The sequence below is a fragment of the Corvus moneduloides genome, chromosome 9 (genome assembly GCF_009650955.1).
Source record: "Corvus moneduloides isolate bCorMon1 chromosome 9, bCorMon1.pri, whole genome shotgun sequence".
Lineage (NCBI taxonomy): Eukaryota > Metazoa > Chordata > Aves > Passeriformes > Corvidae > Corvus > Corvus moneduloides.
In genome coordinates, this window is record NC_045484.1 from 13334655 (window position 1) to 13361619 (window position 26965).

Consider the following 26965-nt stretch of genomic DNA (forward strand, 5'->3'; position numbering starts at 1 on the left):
TGCATAAAGTTGTGCATGTTGTGAACATGTTATAAGGCAGACTCTTAATTTTGCCATTCTATAATGTACCCTACTGTGCATGGGACATCTAGCTGGCAATGACTGGTACCACAACTAGTTGCAGCAGAAGATTCTAACGTGAGCAAAGTTTTGTCTCATAGCATAGGCCCATCTGAGTTTGGAAATGGAGATAATAGTAATGACAGAATCTTTAATGTTGGAAAGTACCTCCAAGATTAAATGTAACCGTTGAATATTCTGAAGATTTTAAAACCTCCAGAGCATATGCTTTTGTATGTTTATTGTAATCTTTTTATGGTAACAAATATGAAGTTGTCTGATATTAAACAGGCTCAGTTTTGGTACTTTTTTCTGTTGTAATTCTGTACTCCAAGTGTTATGCCACACAAAATCCCCACAGTTAGGAATCACTGTTGAGTCTAAATTCTGCATGAGGTTTTTCTCTCCATAGTCTAATTGTTGTTCTTTGCTTGATAAGCTGTCTGGATAGATTTTTAATGGTTAACTTTAAGACTTTCTTGTGGGAACCCAGAGGAGCCTGTGCTGTGGAGGGGCTCACAGCAGACATTGCTGGCTGCTGGGTTCAGGCACTTGGGTTCTCCACAAGTGCTGGGTTGTTATCTGTGAGTCACTCCTCATCCAAGCTTCACTGATCTCAGATTTCTTGTGTTTTATAAGATGGCCTGTCACAGAACAGTTCTTTATCAGGCCAATTTCTATAAATGAAGTTCTTTCCTCCTGTAACTCAAGGACTCCACAGGTGTGCTGCTCCAGGGACTAAAATCGCAGTTTCTGCTCGGAGGTGTCATTTCCCTTGAGCTGTCTGGAATTTAGGTTCACTTAGTATAGCAAAACATACCAAGGAAAATTGCTGTGAGGATCTGGGTCTTGCTTGGTGTTCTTCCCTTGTAGAAGTGGTTGTAGATGTAGGAAATGGGACAAAATGGGTGTTACTTCTCATATAAAAACTGTTTAGAAGCTGGATATGGCCTAAAGCTGTTTTTTTCTATTGCTCTGTTATTATATCTTCTCTTTTTAGTCTGTAATCTCAAAGCATTTCCTCATAATCATGAGGATATTACGGCAATTCCTATTAATAACAGGATTTAAAAACTTTCCCCTCCCTTGCAGCTTATTCAAAGGATGATAGATGTACTGAGCTGGACACATGTGCTTATATTGTACCTAGGCCAACATACTTGATGTAGATCACCAAAACATGAAAGACAGATGCCACTGATTAATTTATTGGTGTTTTCTACCCACTTCTCTGGAGCACCTCAACTCTATTAACTTTGATTACCTAAGTTAAGCACCTGAATTTTCAAGTAATAAACATTCCTTACTACTGTAATTAGGCAAATGGCAGTGTTCAGTAACTTTAATTGTGGCTAAATGAGACAAAGTTTGGGTACAAAGGGTCTCCTTTTTAGTCCAACCCCTCACTCATTACCACAATCAATTTATCTCTTCTAGTAAAGAAATGGAAGGCTTCCTGGGGGAAAAAAAATATATCTGGGAACATACAAACATACAAGTTTTAATTATCTTCTTTCCCATTTTATAGCATGTGGATTTGCAACCATAATAGCAATTTAAAATAAAACATCTCATTGCAGAAATTCCTTCATAGCATGTCATACTGACAGAGACCATGGGAATGCAGCTGCAGGAGACCATCTGTCCTGTTGAGCTACAATGTAGGTGCATTTAAGACTATCCTGAGCACATGCAAGCAAGAGCTGAGACAGGTTTATTTGCTCTGAAGGGATGATGGTGTGTGTGTGTGTATGGTCTGGTCATACACCATACTTGGATAATACCTCCATTTGAAATAACTGAAGCTTTTGATTAAAAAAAAAATTAAAACCGTAAAAATTTGCAGAGTTGTGAGCATTTTAAGGAACATTTTAAAATAAGTAATGTGAACAACTATATGTTTTTGGATGCAGGATATTAAAAATTATTTTGTAAGAGTAGCATTTATACCATGACATCTACCGGGGACTTTGCAATGACCAGTCTGTTTTACACAAAATTTTGTAAAATACTGGTGATGTAGTTTTAAACTCCGTCATGGCTGAATGAGCAAGAACTGTAAAACACATTTTCTGCTGTATTTGTAAAATATGAATCTACACAGGCATTCATATGTGTAGGAAATGATCATGCTTCAAAGCTTACCAGATTGAAAAAAAAATTTTAAATATCAAAAGGAATGTCGACTATTTTCTGATTTTACCTAGGAAGTTATTCTCTAGTGATTTTTAAGGATGTGGGTAGTATGGAAAATTTACACAATCAAGTGGAGTTAGGAGTGCAGACATTTTCAAAATAATCTTAATTGCCTGGAGATATCTCGAAGCCAAAAAGCCTTTATAGGAAAAATACAGTAATTCCCATCAATGTGCTTTAACTCATGAACTGTAAAGACAAAGAGTGAGGACTAGGAGGCTTTGTATTTTCTGATCAATTTTTTCCTTTCTTTGAGGAGGGGTAGAGGTTTTATGAAAGTCTGAAAATAAGATCAGTGCAGTAAAGCAGGAGTACAGGTCTAAGTGGATTCCATGCTGTTGCAGCCTGGACTTTGAAAATTACTGCTTGAGATGTCAGGAAAAAAATAGTACACTAAGCAAATTAAGAGATTCTAGGAAAATGCTGTTTTACATCTTTATCTAGAGAATTCTTATTTTACAAGAAAAAAAAGTCTGAGGTAATCTGAAAGTCTCCTAAGATCTTGGACATAAGTCGGAAGGGCAGTACTTCCTAAGCATCTACTATCCAGGCTTCTTACAAGCCTGATTCATTCTCTTTTTATCAAATAGAGAAAATGGGCTAGAACAGAGACATGCCTTGGAAGGGACCCTGAGATGGATTTTGTTTAATCAAGTGATGTCAATACAGATTTGACTATGTAATTTTTTTTTTGTTTCTACATATAGCTATTGATGTGGGAGTTTCTAAGAAAGTGTTTTGATCAATAGTCATCTTCACTAGAACAAGTTTGGAAGTACAAAGCACTTCCATTTTATTAACAGTATTTGATCCGTGACTAATTGCTTTTATCCTGTGAAGCTGTGTTTCTGTAAATGTATCTTTATGGTTTTAATGAGTGTTTTTAAAGTCTAAAACTAACCGTATAGCTGTATGAACAAGCTCTTCAAGAACTAGAAGATGAGTTTAGTTCAGTGCTTCAATTTTCCTACTTTTTGTGTGTATTTCTAAGACTTTTAATTATTCCTGTAGGATCTCAGAAACATGAGGTATCCCACAGTGAAAATGAGAAGACTGGTTTCTTAACTCAAGCTCACACCAGATTCTAGTTTGGCACATAGCAGTGGTTAGTTTGAATAGATTTCACAGCTGTATGAAAGCTTAATTTCAGTGACAGATTTACAAACAGGATGTAGGGGCTGTAATGAATGAGCTGCATTAAAGTAATCTTTTAGCATTTAGCATCAGTAGCTGAGGTTTTGAAAAACAGGAAACAGTTTCAGGGTGGAGACTTCAGAAGCACCTAATGTTCTTTAATATAATTGTGTGAATGCCTGTGTTTCTGTAACCATAGGTTTCTATAACATAGTTGGGGTTTATTATTTCGAATGGAAGGCCCTACCTCCCTTTTCTCCCTAAAAGGTTGCATATAAAAAAATGTAGAGGGAAACTTCCAGTGACCTATTGCATTGTATTGTTTTTTTCCTAGCAAAGGTTGCTTTTCTCGGCAGTCATTCATAATTTTGAAGTCCTTCCAAAGGAAGACAAAGCTCTTTGAATTGGTCTAAAAGAATCAAAATTCAATGGCTAGTGCTAATTCTTGCCAATAATTTTCTGAAGTTACTGCAAATAAAGAACTCGCAAAACCTGATTGGTGGCGTGATTTACAGGGCCCGCATACAGACTCATGGATTTTTTGTATGGCCAAACCATTCTGGTCACACATTTCTCCACAGGGAAACAAATAAGAAATTTTAGTGCCTCTCAACTGCCTTAATCTTTTTTTTCCCAAATTAATACATTAATACTATCTCTATTACTATTATTATCTCTGATGCTTTACTACATAACAATGCTGATAGACGTTTATAAATATATGACTAGAATACAAATGAAAATAACCCAACTATAGTAATATGGTAAGAAATAGAATGTATTACACAAGTAAAAAAGTCAGCCAGGATGTTGAAAGCAATTGGGTACCTGCATCAGGGAGATGAATTCTGTGTTCTGTCGGAGAACACACATGACAGTTAGCCAAACTCAAAAGAATATATGCATAAATATTTATTGGGTTTTAATTAAAAATGTTTTTCAACCATTTTTTAAAGAGAACTGGAATTGATAATGGCTTCCCTAATTGCTTGTATATGGGTTTAATGTGCCCTGTAGGGAATACAGTACTTTTGAAGATTGATGTAATTCAACATATAGGTACATTGATTCAACATTTGAGTTGCCTACAAGGATTCCAATAGAACTTGGAATGTTGTAGCATTTTCTCTCCTTTTGCTACAACAGGTAAGTCTTTAACTTTACTGTGTAGTTCACTCACAGTGTTTTCCATTTCCTTTGAGCTTATTAGACAAGTCAAATGACAGTTTCTATCAGAAACAGTAGTCCTTGGCCTCCACTTGTATGCATGCAAGCAACTTGGTGATTTTGGCATTCACCCGCAAATCAAGAAAAACATTTTTAAATTAACTGAGATTTAAATATACCTGAGATGATTTAAGATATAAATTCCCTGTCTTGTGGAGAATAGGACTAATAGATTCGTTGTTGAAATGAGTCTTAATCCTGACAAAATACTATAGCATTTTTGTGGGACCAGAAAACAAATTTGTGTTTATGTACCTTTAATAAAGGTAGCTTATAGAAGACATTTTCAGGAGCAATCTGCATTATGCACATAAATCACTAAGTAAAAAGTTTTTTCTAAAAGAAATTATAACATATTGAAAAAGATCTATGTATTTTCTCCTTTGCATATAATTATTTAGTCTATATGCTACATATTAATATTAATATCTCATTATATTGATGTATTTGCATATGTTTCACATAACACAGAGCATTTACGTATTACAAGTGTAGGCCATAAGGTTTTGTGTTGTAAGGAGTTTTAAAACTGGGCAAGAATATCCTTCCAGTGGGGTTAAACTGCAGATATAAACACTGACATGTAGGATATTTGTAGGTGTCCATGTGTCAACTCATGCAGTTAGTGAAGTCCAGTAAAACTGGTCTAAGTCCTACATCTAGTTGGAATATATAAAAACTAAAAAATCAGTTTTTACATGGCAATGATTTTAACTTCTAGAACGTCATAAACCTTAAATTCCTTTTTTAAAATATATCTTTTTGTCTTTCTATAACTTACTTCAATTAAAGGTCAAATATAAAGGTCACAGACTAAATACAGGCAGTTCAAATGTTATAAATATCACAGCATAGATGAAATGAGGAAAATTACTTTTTAACTCTGAAGATTAGCATGAACTGTGATTTAATAAGTGAGAATTCCTCTCATTTCCAGTCAATGTTTCGCATTTCCTTGATTTAAGTATGTTGTGATTTCTGAAACTGATAGTGTCTGATTATACAGTAATTTGTAGGTGGGAAACTTTCGGGAAGTTTATTGCTGTCTTCAGACATAAAATGTTTAAATTATACAAATTTATATGCTCCAGTATTTACCAGTCTTTCTATGTATTGTTCATTCTACATGGGTTTGGACTTCTCAAAAAATTTTGTGGTTTTTACTATTGAAGGAATAATAATTGCAGTAAAGTAAGACAAGCTAAAGAAGGAACTCATATGTCAAATAAGGAGACATTATCTCAGCAAATAAGGACATTATTTAAAGAACTGCATGATGAACTTGGCCAGTTATGTGCAGTCTTCATCTTCTGCTGAAGCCACTGCTATTGACTATTGCTGTAAGTTAGACAGTGGTCCTACAGTAAATGCAAAAATGGGAAATTATCTGTTCCTCAGGAAGATTTTGCCAGAGCACTCTCTACTCTTGCATTTCTGAGAATGATGGGTGTCTCTGTCCAGGTGGCCAACTTTGTCAGGATAATAAATCGATGCCCTTTCTTCTCTGTCCCAGAGGAACTGTGCAGGAGGGAAAATGGTCTTCCTTCCAGAGGATATTTGCCTTTGCCATAGTGATAGGAAAAGCTGATGAATAAATCAGCCAGAAAAAAACCAAAACAAAACAAAAACCCAGAAAGGTCAGAAAACTTAGGGCAAAGGAAAAAACAGTGAAAATATTGTGTATGTCAGGACTCTGGTTGCCATTTCATAAACAACCTTCTTCCTATTTTTGTATAATTTACTTGGACATCCTGTTTCTTTCTTTATCCCATGTGTGGCTTTGGGATTTTGAAAAGGGCTGTAGCCACAGAAAGGTTTCATCTATTATGTACTGGCAGAAGGTGGAGGCTTTTCTGATAAGACTGAGAAATGTTTAAAGAGAGATAATAGATGCTACTAAAATGATAAATGCCAACTTTCTCCCACGAGGAGAATGGAAAGAAACACCACAGAAAGAAAAGAGATTTTTATTATATGCATTAGAGGTTTACTATTTCATATATTTCATTTGAAACATCTTTGCATTTTGAGATCAGTTTTGACATGATTTTCAAGCTGTTTTCCAAAGCCAACTTCCATTCTTTAGGTAAGAACATGTATTCTTGTGATAAAATTTGCATATTTTTATGCTATGGCAAAGACAGCCTTCTAAATTTTATCCATGCTTCATGCTGAGTGGCCCAGCATAGCAGGAGCTCTATAAATTTTCATGGTCCTCATGAGTTCAGTTACACTAATCCATGTTGCAAAGAAGCAAGCAAAGTAGCTCCTTAGCCTTTCAGTCATTCCGGTTTGTAGTGTTAGTAAATGTGGTGCTTTCAGGGTTAAAAAATCATTTAGTAAGTCATTACACAGCTGAAGAGGACAATGCAAAGTCTAAAAGTGTATCTAGAAGATTCTCTGTTTGAGTCTATTGGGCTTTAGACTAGGTCAGAATGGAAACCTAAGTAAGAAAGTGACATTATTAATTTAGGGAAATCTTACCTTTACAGCTACCAACAGGCAGCTCTGTGACACTTGTAGTGCAAAGTCAGTAGATGGTGACATGGCCCAACCGGTAACAGGACTGAGGTGGCCTGGGAGCAGTGCACTGGCAGGCAGCAACAGCTGTGGGACAATTCAAAACTTTGACAGAGGCTCTGTGCAAAGTTGGGATGCTAAGAGCTCAGTTGATAAAGTTCAGTGACATTCTAGATTCAGAAATGACAGAGATTATTTTAAAGTAGCATGGAGAAAAAGATCTTGCAGTAGTAGTGCAGGGGAAAGTAAAACAGCAGAGCTGGTTTTAGCGTGGCGGAACAGAGCAGGTGATTCCTAGTTCCAACTGAAATAGTGTTAGGTAATACTATTAATTTCTATTTTTCTATGCTGTTTAGGATAAGATTTTAAAGGCTGCAAGCTTTAGAAATACATGACAACTTGTGTTTCCAAATCTCTTAGATATTTCTCAAATTTCATTTGCTCGTATATTTTTCTTGTAATGAATTACACTCTCAAAAACACAGTGCAGAGACCTTTTGTCAAAGTCCCTGTGTAAGCAGTTGTATCATTTGTGCTTCCACCATTCTCAAGCTTTTATCTTCTAATCTGCTTTTGGCCAGTGTCAGGGATGGGATTCTGGCTTGAAAAATTCTGACTGATCCACTGTAGGTATATTCTGTCCATCTCAGTCTCCTTGTAACAGCTACACTGATAAGCACATTCAAACAGGACTTGAATTCCAAAATACTGGAAATGGGGAAATAGGACTGAGATCTCAGGTACTAGCCAGCTTCTGGCCTACTTTCTGTGATTCTCACCAAGGTTTAGAGGAATATTTAATTAACTAGAAAAACCTTCTTTCTCTTGCAAAAGCAGACCTTTCTGTTAAAGGTTTTGGTGTACAGTTGCATTTCTTTTAATATATGCTGGAAAAGATAATAAGAAAATAGTTCTAAATGTAAGGCAGCAGCAGCAGCAGCAGCATGTAATTATGAAAAGGTTTCCTTCTGGTGTAAGAAGGAAAAAAGTGTAGCCTCCAACCCAAAACATGTAATGTGTTCTGTAATATGTGGAAATAATAATAAGAGAATAGGAATATTATCTATAATATCTATCATCACTGTATGTGTTAGCACTATTTGTCCTTTCATTTGAGCTACTTCATAAGAAAAGAGTTTTCCTGAAGTATGTGAGATACTGAAGCAAGACTTCAATAACATTTTCAGGATTTTCTGTAATAACCATTTCCTGTTTTCTCTTTTTTCTGGGTTTTGTTCTTTTATCTATTTGCATTATTTATTGTGTTTTGTGGAGCAATGGTAAGTGATTCCTGGTTTGACAAGAAAGATTTTAAGTTTTAGCATAAGAAGAACTTAATGATATTTAGAAGAATTTGTTTTACCACTCTTTCAACTAGCCTCTTAATATGTGGCAGGGTCTGACATTCACACATACCTCGAGTAGTAGGTTTCTTAGAGAAGAACCTGTGAAATTCACCTCTATGTAAAGAGCTGTTACATTGGCAGGAATGGTAGATTTCATTTCTCTTTAACAGCAAGATTTTAAAGCTGCCTTGGGCTCCTGGGTAGTTCCTGCATATTCATATGGGAAGCATCAAGCTGCTCTCACTGTTTACTGAACACTTCTTCGTGTTGTAAACCCAGACGTGACAATCCAAACTATACTCACTTTCCCTACAGACTCTTGACATTCCATGAACTCTAGAGAGCTTTCTGAATAATGTAGAGATCTTGCTTTTGAGACACAGCCAGTAATTACAGCCAAGGTGAAACTGAAGTTCCAATCACATATCCAGTTAGGCTTGCACTGTGTTTAACCCTCAGTGACTTTAAGGAGTTACTATGAAATTGTTGCAACTGATGTCACTCAGTAATCATGAGATTACCAAGAAGTTGCAGACGACTTCTTGCTTGGTTTCATGTCCTATTTCTTCTAATTAGATCCTGACAGGATTTCCAGTTATTCACAATGGTTTGCTTTACAGCTATGTGCCAGCTATGTGCTACCCACACTCAAGTCCATAAATAATTGTGTTCGTCAGTCAAAACACTAACATGGTTGTCTGAGTTTTTCCTTTCGTTTTCTGTCTAGAACAGCATTGGAAGGATAAACTGAATCTTAAATGGCACACTATAGAAATCCTTATGAAAACAGCTTAATGCTGTAATATGAAATGCATTCACTGAAACATTAGATTTTATTAGGAAGAGTAAGAAAATAAAAGATCAAGGCAAGTTTACTAATGATTCACGAAACCAAAACTAACTTCACAAGGAATGTTGTGCAGGATTGTCATCTCCTCATTATTCATCTTTATAACCATCTGCAGCTTTAGTCTAAATTAATAGCATTTTTCAGCTGTACTGTACAATCCTTCTGAAAACTTAAAAAACAGTTATTTCTTTCATTAAGAAAGGAATATGATGGGCTAGTAGGAACTAGTAAATAGTGCAGATTAATTCAGTAATTGCTTTCGTCCTGGGTAGTATGGAGTTTTGAACACATACACTGCTTACTTTTCAATCTTGTGATAAATTTCTCTTCATTCTTGTAATCATTCTGTACTATAGACTTCACCTGTAAATTTTTCCTCCTTTGTGTTAAATGTGCAAATCTTCTGGTAATCTTTAAAAATAAATTTTCAATTATTAATTTTCCAATCAATGAATTAGAAAAATAAAATTTAAAATAAACATTCCCATTAATAAATAAAATATGCAGGATAAAGAGAAACAATTTTTCTTAAATCGTCTGAGATCCTAAATTGTTAATAGACTGTATTTGTTATGTAGCAGCACATTTTGTGAAACCATGAGCTACAGCAGGATGCATATGCTGACCTTAGAGGTAGAATGAAAATCTCTTCATGCCACAAAAATTCAATAGCCATGATACAAGACACCTAAGAGTGCAAGAAAAGCAAAGTCAGCAGCTGGATCTTGGTGCCATAGCAGATGAATCAATATGATAAAATGTAAAAATAAATCACTTACAGGCTGATGGGTTTATGTCAAATACTTTAAATCAATAATACAGAATTCCTAGAGTGTATTTCTTTTTTGTGTGAGATGGTTGTGTTATATTCATTCAAATAATCTAGGAAACTCCGTGTAAGAGAATTTGCTTAAAATCTGACTGAATTCACCCTCATACACCTCTGGAAGTTTCTGTGCCTGGATCCTGATGGTCATGCAGATCCCAAGTCACCATGCTACTGATATCCTGAGTACTGAAAGGCACTACAGAGGTAAGATTAATCTCGAGCTCATGAGCCTACAAGAACTTAACTGGATTTGATCTTGGATCCACAAAAGGATTCAACACTGCTTGTGAAACGTTCATGTCTTTATATTTTAGAAACTGTGGGTTGCACAGAATTGTTCCCTTTCCCATTAGGATGTTCCAGCTTCCAAGAGAAAGCCCTGGCAATAGCTGCATGGTCATCTCACTTAGTCAGTAGTGATTTTATTCAGATGCAAGAGAACCATATAGGTTTGTCTAGAGCTGAGCTGTTGAAAGAGAGCTACCAATAGCCACTCCTCATGGTGCAGAGCTAACGACAGTAAGAAATTAAGTCAAATGGGGCAAAATTTATCCAACCAAGAAGGTCATTAAACAATCTGTTACTTATGGTTTGGTATTCACTTACAATTCTTGGGAAATTTCAGGAGAGATGCTTGGCTAAGAGGTATGGGAATGTTGGAAGTCAGATATTTCTCATACTAATTCAGCACAGACTTTTATCCTGCCTGACAGCAATTTCAAACATGTGTCACACTTCTCAAGTTGCCTCTCTTATCACTAGAGAGTAACATGGTCTGTGATAGAGGGTGACACAACTATGAAAGTAATTCTTGCTCTGTTGTCTATATCGGACTACAAGGGCCGGGGCTTTGATGCCTAGCCAAGTAATTGTCTGGGGAGGGGAAATAAATTCCAGTAACTCGCATCTTTCTTACCCTTGCCTGTCAAGAAAAATTCAGCTGCTTATGGTTTTTAGCACTTAGCCACTCCTACTTTGGCATATTCTTCTCGTGGAGGTGTTAACAAACAAAGCAGTTAAGATGATACCTAACTGTCTGGGGAAAAAAAAGAAAGAGAGAAATAGTTCAAGTAACAAAATAGCATGCTTTTTATTTAGGGTAGAGCACATTCAAGAGATAAAAGAAAGGTGCCAGATCCTTAATAGGTTTGCATCTTGTTTCAAGCATCACTTGATTTATCAGTATATGTACAGAAACACAAACATATATATTTTGCTACTGTAAAATGCTTTCTCTTGAATACTTGTCATTCTGGCTTGATGGAAGTAAAAACTGGTTCATTCCCTCTTGTTTCTATTTGGAAGGTCAGTTTCTTCAGGACTTTCAGTCCACTTCCATAGACGGGAAGGTGACAAAATCTAGGTAAAAGGAAGACTTCCTTTGTGCATGTCTTTAAAAAAAAAAAAATAAAATAAACTGAACAATCCCTGTAATTCTTACCTATATGGAGGATTTAAAAATTATGAATCTTGAATCCTGCAATGTTAAGTCATTTAATTTCTTTCTGACATCTGTGTAATATTTCTACCTGTTGGTGAGCCAGTCCACTGTGGGACAACAAAGATAACATTTCTATAACACAAGACAGCAAAAACACACAGCCAAGCACAGTTCTTCAGAACATGAACCATTGTAAGAGAATAAAAAAGAATGTATTCTGGTGGACAAGTTGAAGGACAATCAAGTAGTAGCAGTGCAGTTTTCAGTAGCCTGTCTAGGAGAATCCAAGTTCTACATTTCTTGCAGGTGGAATGGTGTGTCACGGACCTTGCTCTCATTGTTCCCCTTTGTCTTTCTTGGTCCATAGGGACATCCATGTGCTTCATGACTGACGGGCAGGAAGGATGTCGGAAACAGGGAAGTGACTGGTCTACAAGTGCATTGGAGAGCTGCTGCTGGTGAGTAATAAAAAGCTTGGTCAAAAAGTTCTGCAGCATTGTCTTGATAAACTTCTGACCATGTGAAATACTGGCCTTAATAAAGTACAGAACAAGATTTAATGGTATTGGAATTTCCTGTGGAATGTTGGGGGAATTAAGTAACTTGCTCATATTCCTTCTTAAATGTTTTTATCTGACTTTACCTTGCCGTATCCTAAGTTCTAGCTATCATCTGCATGTTGACCCAGAGCCCACTCTATTTTTTTACTCTGTCCATTCAAAATGAGTTTTGTCTGGGCTTTTTTTGGTTGTTTTCCCCTGTGAGAACAAGTGACTTTTATATGCCTTAGTATACTCAGATCAAAATAAAAGTAGATCTGAAGTCTTACTTCAGAATTCCCAAAGAGATTTTGAATGCTCCAAGGCTCATATTTGAATTGACTCTTGTTGTATACTAGATAATATTTCAGGAGGGAAACTTTTTTTTGCCTATGTCACTATGAAGAAAATAGGAGCTCAGCTAATAAAGTTTGGCTTGGAATACAGTACTTGGCACTTAAGTATGTGGATTTAAAGGCTATCCAACGGTTTCGTTTTTAGATCCAGAATCACTAAAATCATACTTTCGGTTTTATAGAAATTAAGTCTGGAATTTCCACAGCTTGTCTCTTGCCAGCAACAAAAGACTAAGATAAAAAGTAGGGACTTTTTTCTCTAGTGGCTTTTATTTATTATTAGATGAAATTTTTGTTCATTCTGTGAAGTGGACAATGCCTCTGAACAGAAGAAAATAAGAAATTAGCTATTCTGTAATCTGCACAAGTTATCACACTTCTGTATTATTTTATCTGGCACCTCTGTGGATTCTGGAACTAACCAAACAGGAAGTGTCCTAACTGAGAAGCTGGTGCCTGAGAAAGATAATGCAGGAAGTAGATGCATTTATTTTTACATACAGTATTTAAGAAATTCCAGAAAAGGAAAAGAAGCAGATGATAAGACTTTCTTAAGATGTTTCTTTTTCTTTCCTTCTTGCAATAGATGACAAGTTAGATGTGGAGTACAATTGTGAGGTGTGATGTGGGTTACAGGGTAATGCGTTGGTGTTCTTTTTGTAGTTAGGTACAAAGTTACAATTCCTGAAACAGACACAACCCTTTAAATAGATCTGCATGTAGATCTCATCCTTCCCATCCCGAGATGAAAATTATAGGGAGTCAGTGATGCTCTCCTCCCCCTCCTGGGGCTATACAGAGGTTGTATTATTGTCAGGTGGTGAGAAAGCAGGTGGAGGGAGTCAGGAAAAGCAAAGTGTTGGGGAAGCTTTGGGAACCGAAACCCCAGGTGCTCTGAGGAAGGAGACGGTGTATAACCCACAGAGCAGGCTACTGAGGTTGCTGAGAACTGAAAATGTTGAGGCTGGCAGATCATTTCCGTCTGTATTATCCATGTAGTCAGCAGTATTCATACATGTCCTCCAGCTTCATGTTTTTTCGGTTATATTATCAAGATATGACCATATTAAAGGTACTACCTTGCATGTGGTGCCTGGAGGGCATTCCTTCTTTGCTGATGCCTGTAAGTTTTCTCTCCGAGATTAACTCCCATTTGAGTTACAGCACAGTCCTCTGGCTCTTTTTCTTTAGGCATGATCATCCTGTAGATGTATCAGACACTCTTTGCATGGGGTGGAAGCTCTTCATCCCAGATGCTTCCGTAAAGCATCAGAAACTCTGTAAGAGGCTTTCTGTACTCAGACCTCCAGTGCACACTCCAAGAATATCCTTCTTGAGATGTGTGAGGGCTGCAGTTCAAATGGGGGACCTAAGTATGGACTTGCTCTAACATCTCTTTGATATGAGGCTGAAGAACTGTTGAGTCAGACTTTGCTGCATCCTCTCACCTGAATGTCAAGCTTTCCACAGAAGGATTCTGACCTCTCAAGCTCTCAATCATCTTTAGTGATAAACACGTTGCACATGGTTCTGTGCTGGGCTTCTGTAGAGAAGTTATGATTCCAGAACTGAGTATTTTTAGCAGAAGTCCCAAATTGTCGCTCTAGATGCAGATACAGGAATGAAGTGCCATGAAGAATTTTATTGCTACACAGGAAACAGAATATCATGTTAGATGACTTTCCTCCCACCTTCTTTTTTTTAAAATTTCCTCTGCCAAAAGGATCATCACTCTTCACCATAGGTCCTTGGCCATGAATCACAAAATCAGTAGTGAAGGTTTTAAGAGTCCAGATTCTGCAAAAGATTAGCCTTTCAGCTTTCCCCTAACAGCCTCCATGAGACAATGCAGTATGTTAAAAATGCAGGAAGAGGTGTATAAATGTTGGATAACTAACATGTTGGATAATCTTCATTTTGTTCAAATAATTCATTAAGATATCAAGAACTTGTTATCTCTTTTGCTTAGAAGAAACTTATAAATGCATCATATAGGTATTTAACAAGATTGCAGAAGTATGAGTTAAAGCAAATGCTTAGCACAGTTCTGAAATGGTTTATTTTCTTAAATTCCAGGAGAGTCTGATGTAAATATCCTGAAGGACACTTGTGTTTTCTTATGCCAGGCCAAAAATTGTGTTCAGTATTTCCAAACTCCCTTTTGCAACACACAATTGTTTTATCTTTGTCCATCAAAGCCTTAGAAGTCTCTTTTGATTACTAGATGTATTGAAAAACATGTAGTTACATCCCTGTGCTTAATTCTTTTAATCTTTTTTGCCTTTAGTAATATTCTTGTAATATTTGTTTCATTCCAGTCTTCATTACACTCTGCATGTGTCAAGATTTCTTCCAGTTGATCCTATAATACTTATCTCACTGTGGATGTAGATGCATCCTCTATTTTTACCCCCAGCATCCACCTTTCTGCTATTTGAATAAAAAGCTAGATTATCTGAACTCTCAAGGTCGAGTGCTAGAATTTGTCAGCTGATCTCTATTTGTTTACAGACAGAACAGACAATTCTGAAAATAAGCAAACTTGGTGCCCATTTTCCTATTTTGAGGTTGATGCTGAGGGTAGCAGGAGCAACAGTAAAGTACACATTCTTTTTAAAATACACAGAAGGCTCACATTTGAAGTTGTGTAAAGAGAAAGTTTTAAGAAACTTTTAAATTTTTTAGCAGATTTGTACTTCCTTTAGTAATATTTGTTGGCTAACTCTGCTCTTACTTAAACTGTCTGAATTCAGTTTGTCCAATCACTCAGTATAGCGGTCCCTCTGGTAAGGCTCCAACTCCAGTAAAGTTGTCCAGTTTATTTTACTGAGAGCAGGATCAGAGTTATTTCCTATTTCATGTTATCTGATGAAGGACTTGATTAAAACTTCTCCAGCATGCAGACATGACCTCCTATGTTTAAATCTTTTTCTGTCTAGAAACTAATTTCCCAGAAACAAGGAAGTATTGCCCTTTCTCTTTCAGCTTAGCTTCTGATGATTATTTAAGGAGGCCAAGCAGAAGAGTTTCGTTTCTTGCTTCTCTGTGACTATGGTTTAAAAGTAATTATTTACAACGTAAGTGAGAGAGTACACTTTTCTTCAACAAAACCATTTTCTCTGAAGTAAAATCACATTGTGTAGATGTGTTGTTTCCTATCCGGGATAGCTTTTGGGGTTTTGGGTTTGATAGCAGTACTTCCAGAACTGTACTCTGCTTGCATTTTGTGACACTTAAGAGTGTTTTATTCTTCCTCCTTCTCCACCTCCTCCTCCACCTTCTCCTCCTCCTTCTGCTCCTTTCCCTCCTTCTCTAACAAAAAAATTATGATGGTGATAATAAAAATAAAATATTATGGTAGAATGCACTGTGGCAATTTAATTTAATTTTAGTTTTAGTGACTTTTGATTAGGCATTTCTAGATGCTTCAGATTTCCCTGTTTTATTGCCTTCTGGGCAATTCTTGGATTGTCTTTGGTTTGGTTTTTTTTTTTTCATTATTTACAATTATTATTATTATTAATAGTAGTAATACATACTTTCTCCTGAGATCACAATTTATCTTTTCACGATCTTTACATCCCTTTTATACTTATGTGTTTATGATGAGTGCATGAAAAAATTCGTTGATGCTTCTTGTTTTACCCAGTGTGTTTCTGTAGCAGCTTATACTCTCCAGCTATCCTTTGATGAGGATGCAAAGCTATGGCAGCATCTACAGTCATGTAAAAAGCATTAAAAAATACTTTCTGTAGAAGACATGCTTCCTGCAGGACAGCAGGGCCCTCACATCCTCTGATGCAACTCTCACCTGACCATGGTATTTTTGGAGCTAGCATGAGGTTATTAACGATATAAACTCTGACTGACTTAAAACATATATCAGTGGAGAGCCAATTTTTCAGCAAATACATTTCTTTAACATTTACAGCATTGCTACTTCAGCCTTTTTTTTTCCAAGTTATTAATCACTTACTAGATATTTGAATCTGTGCTGTTTATAAAATACAGACATCAAATGACCAAACTATTACATACCAAATGATTTGCCAGAGACATTTTAAAAACATATATGTTTCATTTTGAATTTCTTGCTGCATTTATTTAGTGATTTTTAATTGACCAATATAGAATCATTAAATTCTTTAGGCTGGAAAAGCCCTGTAGGGTCAAATCCAACTGTTAAACCTGCACTGCCATGTTCAGCACTAGACCATCTCCTCACGTGCAACAGCCACACATTTTTGAAAATTCCAGGGATGGTGATTCTACCGCTTCCCTGGGCAGCCTGTTACAATGCCTGACACCCTTTCAGTGAAGAAATTTTTCCTAATCTATGATCTTAACTTTCCCTGGTGTTATTCAAGGCCATTTCATCTCGTCCTGTCACTTGTTACCTGGGAGAAGAGACCAACCCCCACCTCAGCACAACCTCCTTTCAGGGAGTTGTAAAGAGCCGTAAGGTTCCCCCTGAGACTCCTTTTCTCCAGGCTAAATCCCAGCTCCCTCAGCCACTCCTTGTCAGACTTGTGCTCCAGCCCCTTCCCCAGCTCCATTGTCCTTCTGTGGATACTCTCCAGCATTTAAATGTTTTTCTTGAGGTGATGGGCCCAGAACTGGACGTAGCACTCGAGGTGTGGCCTCACCAGTGTGGATCACAAGGGGACAATCCCTGCCCTGGTCCTGCTGGCTGCACTATTGCTGATACAGGCCAGGATGCCATTGGCCTTCTTGGCCACCTGGGAACACTCTGGCTCATGTTCAGCCACTGTCAATCACCACCCCCAGGTCCTTTTGCCCTGGACAGATTTCCAGCCACTCTTCCTTGGGCTTGTAGTGCTGCACAGGGTTGTTGTGAGCCAAGTGCAGGACCTGACACTTCATCTTGTTGAACCTCATCCAATTGGCCTCCGCAAACTGATCCAGCCTGTCCAGATCCCTCTGTAGTGCCTAAATTACTCAAGTAGTTGAATATATAAACAACTGAGATTTAGAAGCCTTTATCCATTCTTTGCATTTATAGCATTTTCCAATTGAAAATTATACATTGAAAATGTTATTTTACTTTTTTTCATAACATTGCTGCCTTATTAGCCATTAACAGTTGTCCTCAGAAATATTCCAAACTGGATTTGTATATCCCCTGCAAAGTGGTATTGGGAATATTAGTTAATTCAGTTAATTTGAACAGTATGAGCCTGATTCAAACTGATGAAGTCAGATCTCCAGACTTCTGTTATCTGATGATATTTCTTCGTTTTTAGAGATCAAACATACTTGGTAGCACAGTTTTCAAAGGAAATACTGAGTCATGTAATGTTATTTACAGAGCTGAGCATTGTTAGAAGTATTCTGAAGACCCACAAAAATATTTTCATTAAAAGCAAATTTGAATAACTGCTTTATCTGGGATATAGTTGCATTCAATTACTTGGACTTACGCACATTCTTTCATTTTATCAGTTGTTTGCAGGATCAGATCTGAAACTGATTTTTTTAAATGCAGTAGGCACTGTATCTATGAGTGTTACCATTTATTTTCCTGGGCTTTCACAGAAGCAGCAGAGGGCGCTGAGCCAATGGGCACGGCCCGATATGGGTCTCTTCCTCCCTGCTCTGGTTTTTCCCGTCCAGGGATTTCCCACTCCACCTCGAGCAGAGCCCTTATAAAGAGCACTCTGGAGCTCTTGTAATAAACTGTTGCAGAGCAGCAAGATCTCGCTGTGCTTCTTCACAGAAGATAGAAAGCAAAACTCTTGAATTTACTTTCTTTACCCAGTAACAGCAATTACAAATGTTTAAAGAGATGGGAAGAACAAGCCAGGCTGTGCTAGTAATTTTGTGTGTGTTAAGGACTGGTAAGTTGGGGAAGGTGGGGGTTGGTGCTGCTTGTTTTATTTGTTTTAACTTTGTTAAGTGTAAACTGACCTAAAATTTGCTGTTCGATCTTTATTTCACTTTGCTCCAGTTACCTTTTCATTTCAGTGAATACAACTGTCAATTAAGAAGTTCCGTCAAAATGTCAGGAAGCTTTTTTTGACATTTACTTTGAGTTTTTCTGTGCTCTGCAATGACTCAGTCGTTTTCCTATTGAGTTTGCTAAAAGACAGTCTAGGAGACAACTGCAGTATATCAATGCATGTTTGACTTTTTACTGTCATTCCTGACAGTGTCAGTCAAGTTTGGTACTAAATGTCCTGTTGGAAGTGTTTCTGCTGTTGTCTTTGCTATCTACCTGCTACCTCTCCCCTCAAATGTTACAAAGTTTTAGAACCAGCTCCACCTGACAAAAAAAAGTTATATTGTGCCAATGCATTTATTTTCACTGACAGCATTTGGTTTATGCCATTTTATACATGAAAATTATCTGTTAGTCATCTGAGTCTGTATTATCTTTGACAAAAATAGCAATGTTTATGGGGTGTTTTGAATATGTAAACCACTGCATGAGCTTTATTAGTTTAATTTCCACACAACTATAAAGTAAAGAATTGAAACATTGAAAGACCTCATGTCACAGTAGAACATGAGAAGAAATAGGGAGATAAAAGTTGAGGAAAATGCTGAATTGATGTGTGTTTTTCCTTTTGTAGTTAAAGCTTTTGAAATGGAGATTATACCTGCTAAGAGAATTGTTGCACAGATTGGAGACACACTCATACTCACATGCAATACTACTGGCTGTGCATCACCAAGTTTTTCCTGGAGAACACATTTGGACAACCCCCTTGGAGGAAAAGTCAGCAACCACAGGACATATTCTACACTGACTATGAATCCAGTTAGCAGTGTGAATTCTCATGCTTATCTTTGTACTGTCACATGTGATGAGAAAGAGAAAAAAGAGAAGCAGGTCCAAGTTGAACCTTACTGTAAGTAAAAATGCAAAATTCTCTTTAAATAGTACGTGTTGATAGAAAACTCAATAATTGTTTTAGATATTGTGGTTACCAGTTAGCTTTTAATTCTAGGATAATGAGTCTGCTATAGCTCAACATATACTTCCTTCTAAGATTCCTTTTATATGTCTCCTTCTCTGCTTAGCTTTCTGCACTGAAGGATTGTATGTACTAGTATTATTTTTTCTTATTTTTGGTAATTCTTGAAAGCCAAAACTGCCTGAATGCGTTCACAGAGCTGGGGGGGAAAAAGAATCAAAGCCTTTGTAGTTTGCAGGGGAGTGATTCAGATGTCTAAACCTACCAGCACAGAAAACAGGATAGCACTAGTGTATGGATTGCTCTGAATGCCTATGTTTAGGCAGCTGTATCACTGCCCAGGTGCCATGCTGAATTTTACTAGATATTCTGTGATCATATTTCAGCAATTGTACAAATAAAATTCCCCTTAGTAAAAGAACTGCTTATAAAAGACTTGTAGGTCTTCAGATCAAGATATGTCTTGTAATAAAGTTGATAGAATGTCATGTTCTGAGCACCTCTAAACTCAAGATGTTTAATGTCTGGATCTTGCTCTTATGTTGACCCTACTATTCGTCTCTGCTAGTCTAAAGAAATTGATTTTATTCTTTTAGCTTTCCCCAGTGATCCTATCATTGAGATCCGCTCATCCTTAGTTGCTGGAGAACCAGCCACTGTCATCTGTCAAATTCCTGATGTGTATCCCTCTAATGGCCTGGAAGTTCTCCTAAAGAAAGATGAGTATGTTCTTCATGAGAAAAATTTCTTTGAAGATGGCAGCACAAATACAGAGACCAAAATTGTGACATATACATTTCATCCTGTGGCTGAAGATATTGGGAAAGAGATTACCTGTGTGGCCAGGTTACTAATTCCTGATATGGAATTTGAACCCAAAGAAAGAACATCTTCTCAGAAACTTAATGCAAATTGTAAGTATTTTTGTACTAGGGCTTTCGCACAAAAAATGTTGAGTTTTGTGAAATGGTTTAATGAAGTGTGTACTATAAAAAATTTATAATCTGCACTTCTTACCTATATTATTTATGTCAATAATATACTGGATTCTATTGTATTCAGTAGCACTCACTGAGTAATTAAATATCCAGAAGTTAGGCAGAAGTTAGGCAATGCTTTAGTAACTCTCTTCTCTTGCCTTGGACAGTCTGTCAGAAAGTAAAGACCAGAAGAAAAATGGTATCACACTGCTAGATGTTTTCAAAATTGTATTGTATGCTTAGGAATTCCAATTTTAGTCATAAATGATAATTAGAAGAAAAAAAAAGAGAAAACCAAAAATTGTACACATTTTGTCTAGCTTAGCTTTCAAAGCTGTAAGCAAAACATCTTACTAAGCCTGGAAGAATTGTTCCACTGTGTTACTGCAATACACATTATTCATTTTTTTCTTAGTATTCTGTGAAATGTACCTCTAAAATAGCTAGTGTTAGAGATGTGCATGTCATTCTTCATTTACTTACTGATCTTGTCTTCCTTTTGTTCTCTTACAGTTGGTCCACAAAATACTATCATTACTGCATCTCCAGGCAACTCACCAATGGAAGGAGACTCTCTAAACCTTACTTGTGTGACTCAGAGTAACCCACCACCACAAATAGTTTGGAATAAATATTCGGCTGAAGAAAGCATTCAGCATCTGACAAATAACAATGTTCTTTCTATTCCCCATGTCCATTTCAATGATTCAGGACTGTATATCTGTGAAGTAATTAATCTGGTAACCAATAAAATAGAGAAAGCAACTGTGGACATTATTATACAAGGTACAATTCTGCTTGAGTTTCACTTGTATTATCCAGTACCTAACTGGCAGATCTCTGTTAGGTTGGAGGAGGCTGAAATATTGAAAATTAGGAAAATACGGGGCCCTCCTTGTTACATATTCAGGATGCAGCTTCAATTTAAGGCTGCTCTTCATGAGTTGGACTTTTTCTTTCTATAGTTAATTTTCGGCTAATTCTCTCTGTACTGCTGTTGTATGTTCACACTTCTATACATTTCACACAATGCAACATTCAAAGTCACAAAAGAATCTGAGAAAGTGGTGGGGGGACACACACTTGTTTCCTTGAAATACAATGTATGTAGCAGTTTCACAGGGACATCACAGTCTCCTTCTTTGAACTAATAGTTTTAGTCATTAGTAATAAATGTAATAGTAATTTAATGGTAAAAATCTTTTGGACATAATAATATTGTTGTTGTAATATTTTATGATTGACTGATTGATTGCTACTGTTTTGATAGAGCCGAAAGTCTTAGATTGTCTGGGATCAAAACCAAAATAAAAAGATCCTTGAGCAAGCAATTCCCGCTTTCTTAAAAACCTCTCCATCTTTAGTACCTTGTGTTAGTTTAACAGCCTTTTCTTTTGTCATGCAGGTGCTCCAGTCATTACAAAATTCTCCATTGAACCTTCTACAACAGTTCAAGAAGGAGAAAATGTTTCCATACAATGTTCTGCTGAAAGTAGCCCTCCTCCCAAGATTATTTTAAGGAGAAAATCTGACAATGCAGACATGGGGCCTGACAGTGCCAGGAGTATCCTTCTTCCATCTGTGACATTCCAAAATGGAGGAGACTATGAATGTATAGCAGAAAATAAGTTTGGGAACAGTAGAAGTGAAATCACACTTAATGTGAAATGTAAGTATGTGTAAAGTTTTCCCAGTAATTCAAAATTATTTAGTTAGTTCTTCAGTGATAAATATAACCATCAAATTAAACAAAACCCTGTGAGAACAAAAAAATCAACGTTGTCCTCTGCTCTTCCCTAAGAAAGGAGCAGTGCTGACGAACAAAACAAAGTCATGAAATCTTAAATATAATGACATTCTAAAGTCCAGATCTGAATGAGTGAGAAATTGATCTACATGGTTAGAAGTACTTGGTTAGTATGTTTAGGCTATGGAGGGTTTGTATGGAATCTCTGATACTGTGTGCTTTACTTTTCTTTTTGAGAATGGAAAAGAAATTAATGTTGGGAGGCTGACATCCAGTAGGACATGTAGGATCCATCACTAAAAATCCAGTGGTGATTTACTATAGGACTCTTCCTTTCAGATGGACCAAAGAACACAATGATCACTGTTATCCCTACTGCTGCTCTTAAAGAAGGAGAAACTGTGACAATGAAATGTACTAGTTCTGGTAATCCAGCTCCTGTGATCTCCTGGAAGAAAAAGAAGGCCACTGGGGAATCTGAGAAAATTTTTAGAAATGCAACTTTAACTATACAGAACTTGAAAAGTCAAGATCTGGGGCTTTATGAATGTGAAGCTTATAATCCATTTGGCAAGGAAGAAAAATCTGTGAAATTACATGTTCAAGGTTTGTAGAACAAGCCAGAAAACAAGTTTTTTGGTTTATATATTTTAGGTCCAGATCTTCTTTGTGAAGGATGAGGTAATTCTGTCTTTGATGTCAATGGAATTAAAAAGTGGCCCTAACATCACTAAGTCATTTAGGAAGCTTTAAACAATGAAGCATGAAGTCTGCCTCAGTACAGATAGCTTATGAAATGTTCGTAAGTCAGCGGGGCTTCCATCACTCCTTCCAACTGACGAATGTATGCTTGAGGTAAAGAAGGTATGCAGTGCCTGTATTTCCTTCCAAACAGGCCTCAGTGGAAATCTGCATACAAAATATTCCAGGAGAAAGTGCATGCTGAAACTGCTCTGTGGAAGCACTGTGTTACAGCTCCTTGCTTCTTCCCTAAGTTACAACTCTGTTTCCTCCTCTTGCAATCTGCATTTAAGCTACACAAAATGCTAGTTCCTCAACTTAAAATGAAATGATAGCAAAGTTTCATTTTCAATAGTAATCAGGCTTCTCTCCTTTAGCTCTGCTGCTTCTGCCTCTTGCATGGCAAAAGGGTATTGCTTTGGGATCACTTCTGCCACCAATTCAGCTCTCTTCCCTATTCTTTACTATTTTAATAGCTGCACCAAAAAATACACTTTTGATTTCCCCTTCAAGCAAAGCAAAACAAGGACAAAGTGTTACCATTCCTTGCATATCTGCAAATGTTACATCTCTTAGGAGTACTCTATAAAAGAAAATTGCTGATGGGTTCACAACCCTTGAAACAATAGATAGCAAATATACCGCAGACAGGGCTTGGCTAAGGGATGCAGGAAAATACACATGCATACCTTTAATGAACTGGGAGAGTAGTCTCAGCACATAGTACTTACATCAAATGTTAGTTAATATAAATGCTCTACGGAGTTCATATTAGGATTTCTTTTATGCAGATAGAGTGACATCTTCAGTTTCATTAAGAATGAATTGTCTTTAAAAAAACTGAGATAAGTTGTACAGGTCTTTGTCATAAGTGGTCTTAATGCTAGTGAAAACTTCAGTCCAAAATGGTAGATACGCAAAATAATTGCTGCCTCAACATTTTTCATATTTCCACTTCCATCTTTTGAAAACAGGATATAAAATTGAGGAACCTAGTGGAAAAAAAATACACTTCTAGGACTCCTTCCTTTGCCTTTTCTGTTTCTCTTGTGTTGAAAGTGGACATAGACCTCTGGTTTTGTTGGTCTGTGCCCTTTCATGAACTCAAACAAATAAATAGTGAATTTGAAATAAGAAAAGAAGAAGAGGCTCCATATAATTTAAAAGTTATGCAACATACTCCATCAATTGATAAAATGTTCTTTTTGGCAGCTGCTGTTGGCTTCAGTGTGTGAAGGATAGCTGGTGACAGCGTAGTGTCTAAAGCCACGTGCTCAACTACTATAGTGGGCCCATTGACTGGATTAGTATTTTGCCTGTAAAAGCTGCTGATGCCTCACGAGTTTTGCTTCTGTTTATTGCTAAATCCTACCTTGCATTTCTTTTCAGTCCCTCTCCAAAATATTGCTGTGTTAGTATATCCATGAGAAAATGTTAAAGTAGAAAATATCACTATTACATGTAGCATATATACCCTCAGAGATTGTCCTGAAAAAAAGCCCATCAGGAGAAATTATTCTGCCATCAATGAATGGAAATTTATACTCTGCACTGTCACCAAAAATTATACAAGCAGATATGTACTTCATATTTCCAGTAAGGTTGGAACAACATTTCAGAGATCGAGATAGCTGTTGTAGATGGGTGGGTCTATTGCTTTAATCCTACTTTGTTTGTACTTTCTAGTGAATTTTTTGTCAAGGTGAGCACAACTAGTTCATAGCTGATCCTTGCATGACAGTACTGCAGTTAACCTAAAAAAAACCCCTCACCCAAAATCAAACCAAACAACCTGGTCAGAATAAGCTGTATTTAACCTCCTTTCAGTGTGGATGTCTTTGTCTCTCTTACGTGAGTTGGTGTGGTAGCTTTAGGGATAGGGCCAGAAAAATGTGGATCCCAGCTGCATTTCTGTCCACATGTGTGAACAGTGAGAGTAATCCAGAGAAAGTTCTGTTTCACAAAAATAACTAAATATTGGACTTTTAAAACATGGTCTTCCCCTTGAAAGATGAATTCCAGGAGGTTGAAATGCACTCAAACGTTTCCTGAGTAAAGTATGTGGTATTCCTCTTGTATTCTTCATTAATTTCATGATATTCTTCATTGTAGATGATATCAGATGGGTTTGAACTTGCAAAGCAAATTTAAGATCGAGATAGTGGCTAGAAATTAAAGTGTGTAATATGAAGTTACTAAAGGAGAAAATGTAAGGAAAACACAAAAAACATGCTTTGTGCATGAAAACAGAAATATGTTCCAGATGAAGGTCATTAATAACACTGCTTTTACAGTGATGTACATGTATCTGTTTCAAAGAATATTTACACAATTTTTTTCTCCTTTTGTCTCCATTTTCAGCAAGGTTGGAGGAACCAGATCAGATGATACCATTGATTATTGCATTCTCATCTGTAGCAGCAGTAGCAGTACCTGCAGTTGCAATTTTGATCTATGTGTCAAGGCAAGCAAAGATCAATGGATCCTACAGTCTTGTAAAAGCACTCAGGTTGAAAGTGTGATCATGTGAATACAAGTCTTTAGTTGATAATAAGCGCATTTATTTATTGCTGTGACTGGTTCTACTCTTCTGTAACATATGGTAACAAACAAGTGACTTAAGAACAGCACCATGTGATAGCAAATGGATTTTTTTTTTCATGTTTTGAGAAGTGTTTTGGTATTTAAATTAAAGGAAGAGCTAGAATCCTATCCTAGAAATTGGTAAATCACTTCTGTGTTGAAGCATGCTGAACAAAGAGCTCTGTGAAGAACTAGGTTTGTACATAGTGTATAATTTGTGTCATAAATATGTTCAACTAAATATCAGTTTGTAAAACTGAAGTCTTGTTGCAACTGTACAGAGTAATTTTGTTAATTCAAAGATATAAATGAATATTTCTTGAGCTGATCAGGTGATTTTTATTTTGTATTACTCTGCAGTACGAATGTTTTTTATATAATTTGTCTGTTTGTGGTAATGTTTGGAAAATGTTCTCTTTTCACTGATATTGCCATAAACTGCATCTTCAATGAAGTTATGCAATCACTGGGCTATGCATTTCTAACAAATTTAAACTAATTTAAGACTTCGAGGCTCATTTGTGAAATGTTTTATTTTAAATATTATTAAAAAAATGCCTGGGGTAATAATCTAGTAAATTCTAGGACTGCCAAGGTATTTTTGTAGGCTTTGATCATTCTTAGATCAATGTCAGAATTCTGTTATTTTGTGATGAGCCAAATCAGACTCTTCTTGTAAAATCTAAGCTGATTTTAAATATACTTTACCAATTTCCACTGCAAAATAAAACTGCCAGTAGATTTCTTTGACTAAATCCCACTAGTGATGCTTGTTTAAGATGATGCCAGAATACACATTACTATGGAAGGAGATTGTCCTTAGCAGCAGCAGCTGTGGGTGTTGTGGGAAGCCCCAGATGCAAAGGCACAAGCAAGGCTGGCAGCAACCTCAATGCACAGGCAGGGGGCACAAGCAAAATCTGTGCACTTGGCAATGGTGGGCGAGTCGTTTCCTGAAGAAATGCCCTTCCCAAGCTGCTCACTGTGGAAATCTAAACCACTTGCCTGACTACTTTCCCTTTAACAGAGAACCAGTGTCTGCATGCTTCACTCTGGTTAGTGCCTGTTTCACCACACACTTGCCAGTGTTGGCAAAATGGCTGTGAAAAGTGTGGACTTCCTGTGCAGACGCAAAGACAGAAGGAAGGAGAGGTGGAATTTGATAGTATTTATCCTTACCTCTCTTCTTCTGACTAGCAGTGGTGCTTTGACTCATCTGGGTGCTGATATTCAGCACTGAAGGCAAAGTTGTGGGAGGTGCAGGCTCTGTGGCTGAGAGGTTGAAATGTATCCTGGTCCAGTGTGGCCTGATCCATCGTTCTAGGCACAGGAAGGTGGGCCTGGCCCCTCCAAACTTGCACACAGAAGCTCAAGCAGACATACGTGAAAATAATATATCTTTACATTACATACATGGTAACAACTGCTGCCAACAGCAATGCAAATGCAGGTGCTAGCTCTGGGATGAGGCTAGCTCT

The 26965-nt window shown here is 36.9% G+C and overlaps 1 protein-coding gene across 4 annotated transcripts in view; it reads left to right on the forward strand.

The window, feature by feature from the left end:
* Positions 1-26242, forward strand: part of VCAM1 (vascular cell adhesion molecule 1) — a 42845-nt gene extending 16603 nt beyond the window's left edge. For 2 of the 4 annotated variants that reach the window (XM_032118719.1, XM_032118720.1), the window contains exons 4-11: positions 10220-10366; positions 11971-12061; positions 19092-19370; positions 20033-20350; positions 20930-21202; positions 21822-22085; positions 22503-22769; positions 25266-26242. In XM_032118719.1, coding sequence (XP_031974610.1) covers positions 19106-19370; positions 20033-20350; positions 20930-21202; positions 21822-22085; positions 22503-22769; positions 25266-25426 — 1548 coding nt within the window. In that variant the 5' untranslated portion in view covers positions 10220-10366; positions 11971-12061; positions 19092-19105 and the 3' untranslated portion in view covers positions 25427-26242. Of the gene's footprint in view, positions 1-10219; positions 10367-11467; positions 11526-11970; positions 12062-18151; positions 18357-19091; positions 19371-20032; positions 20351-20929; positions 21203-21821; positions 22086-22502; positions 22770-25265 lie in introns of those variants that run through there. The other 2 variants (XM_032118721.1, XM_032118718.1) reach the window with 2 other exon arrangements.
* Positions 26243-26965: the final 723 nt, after the last annotated feature.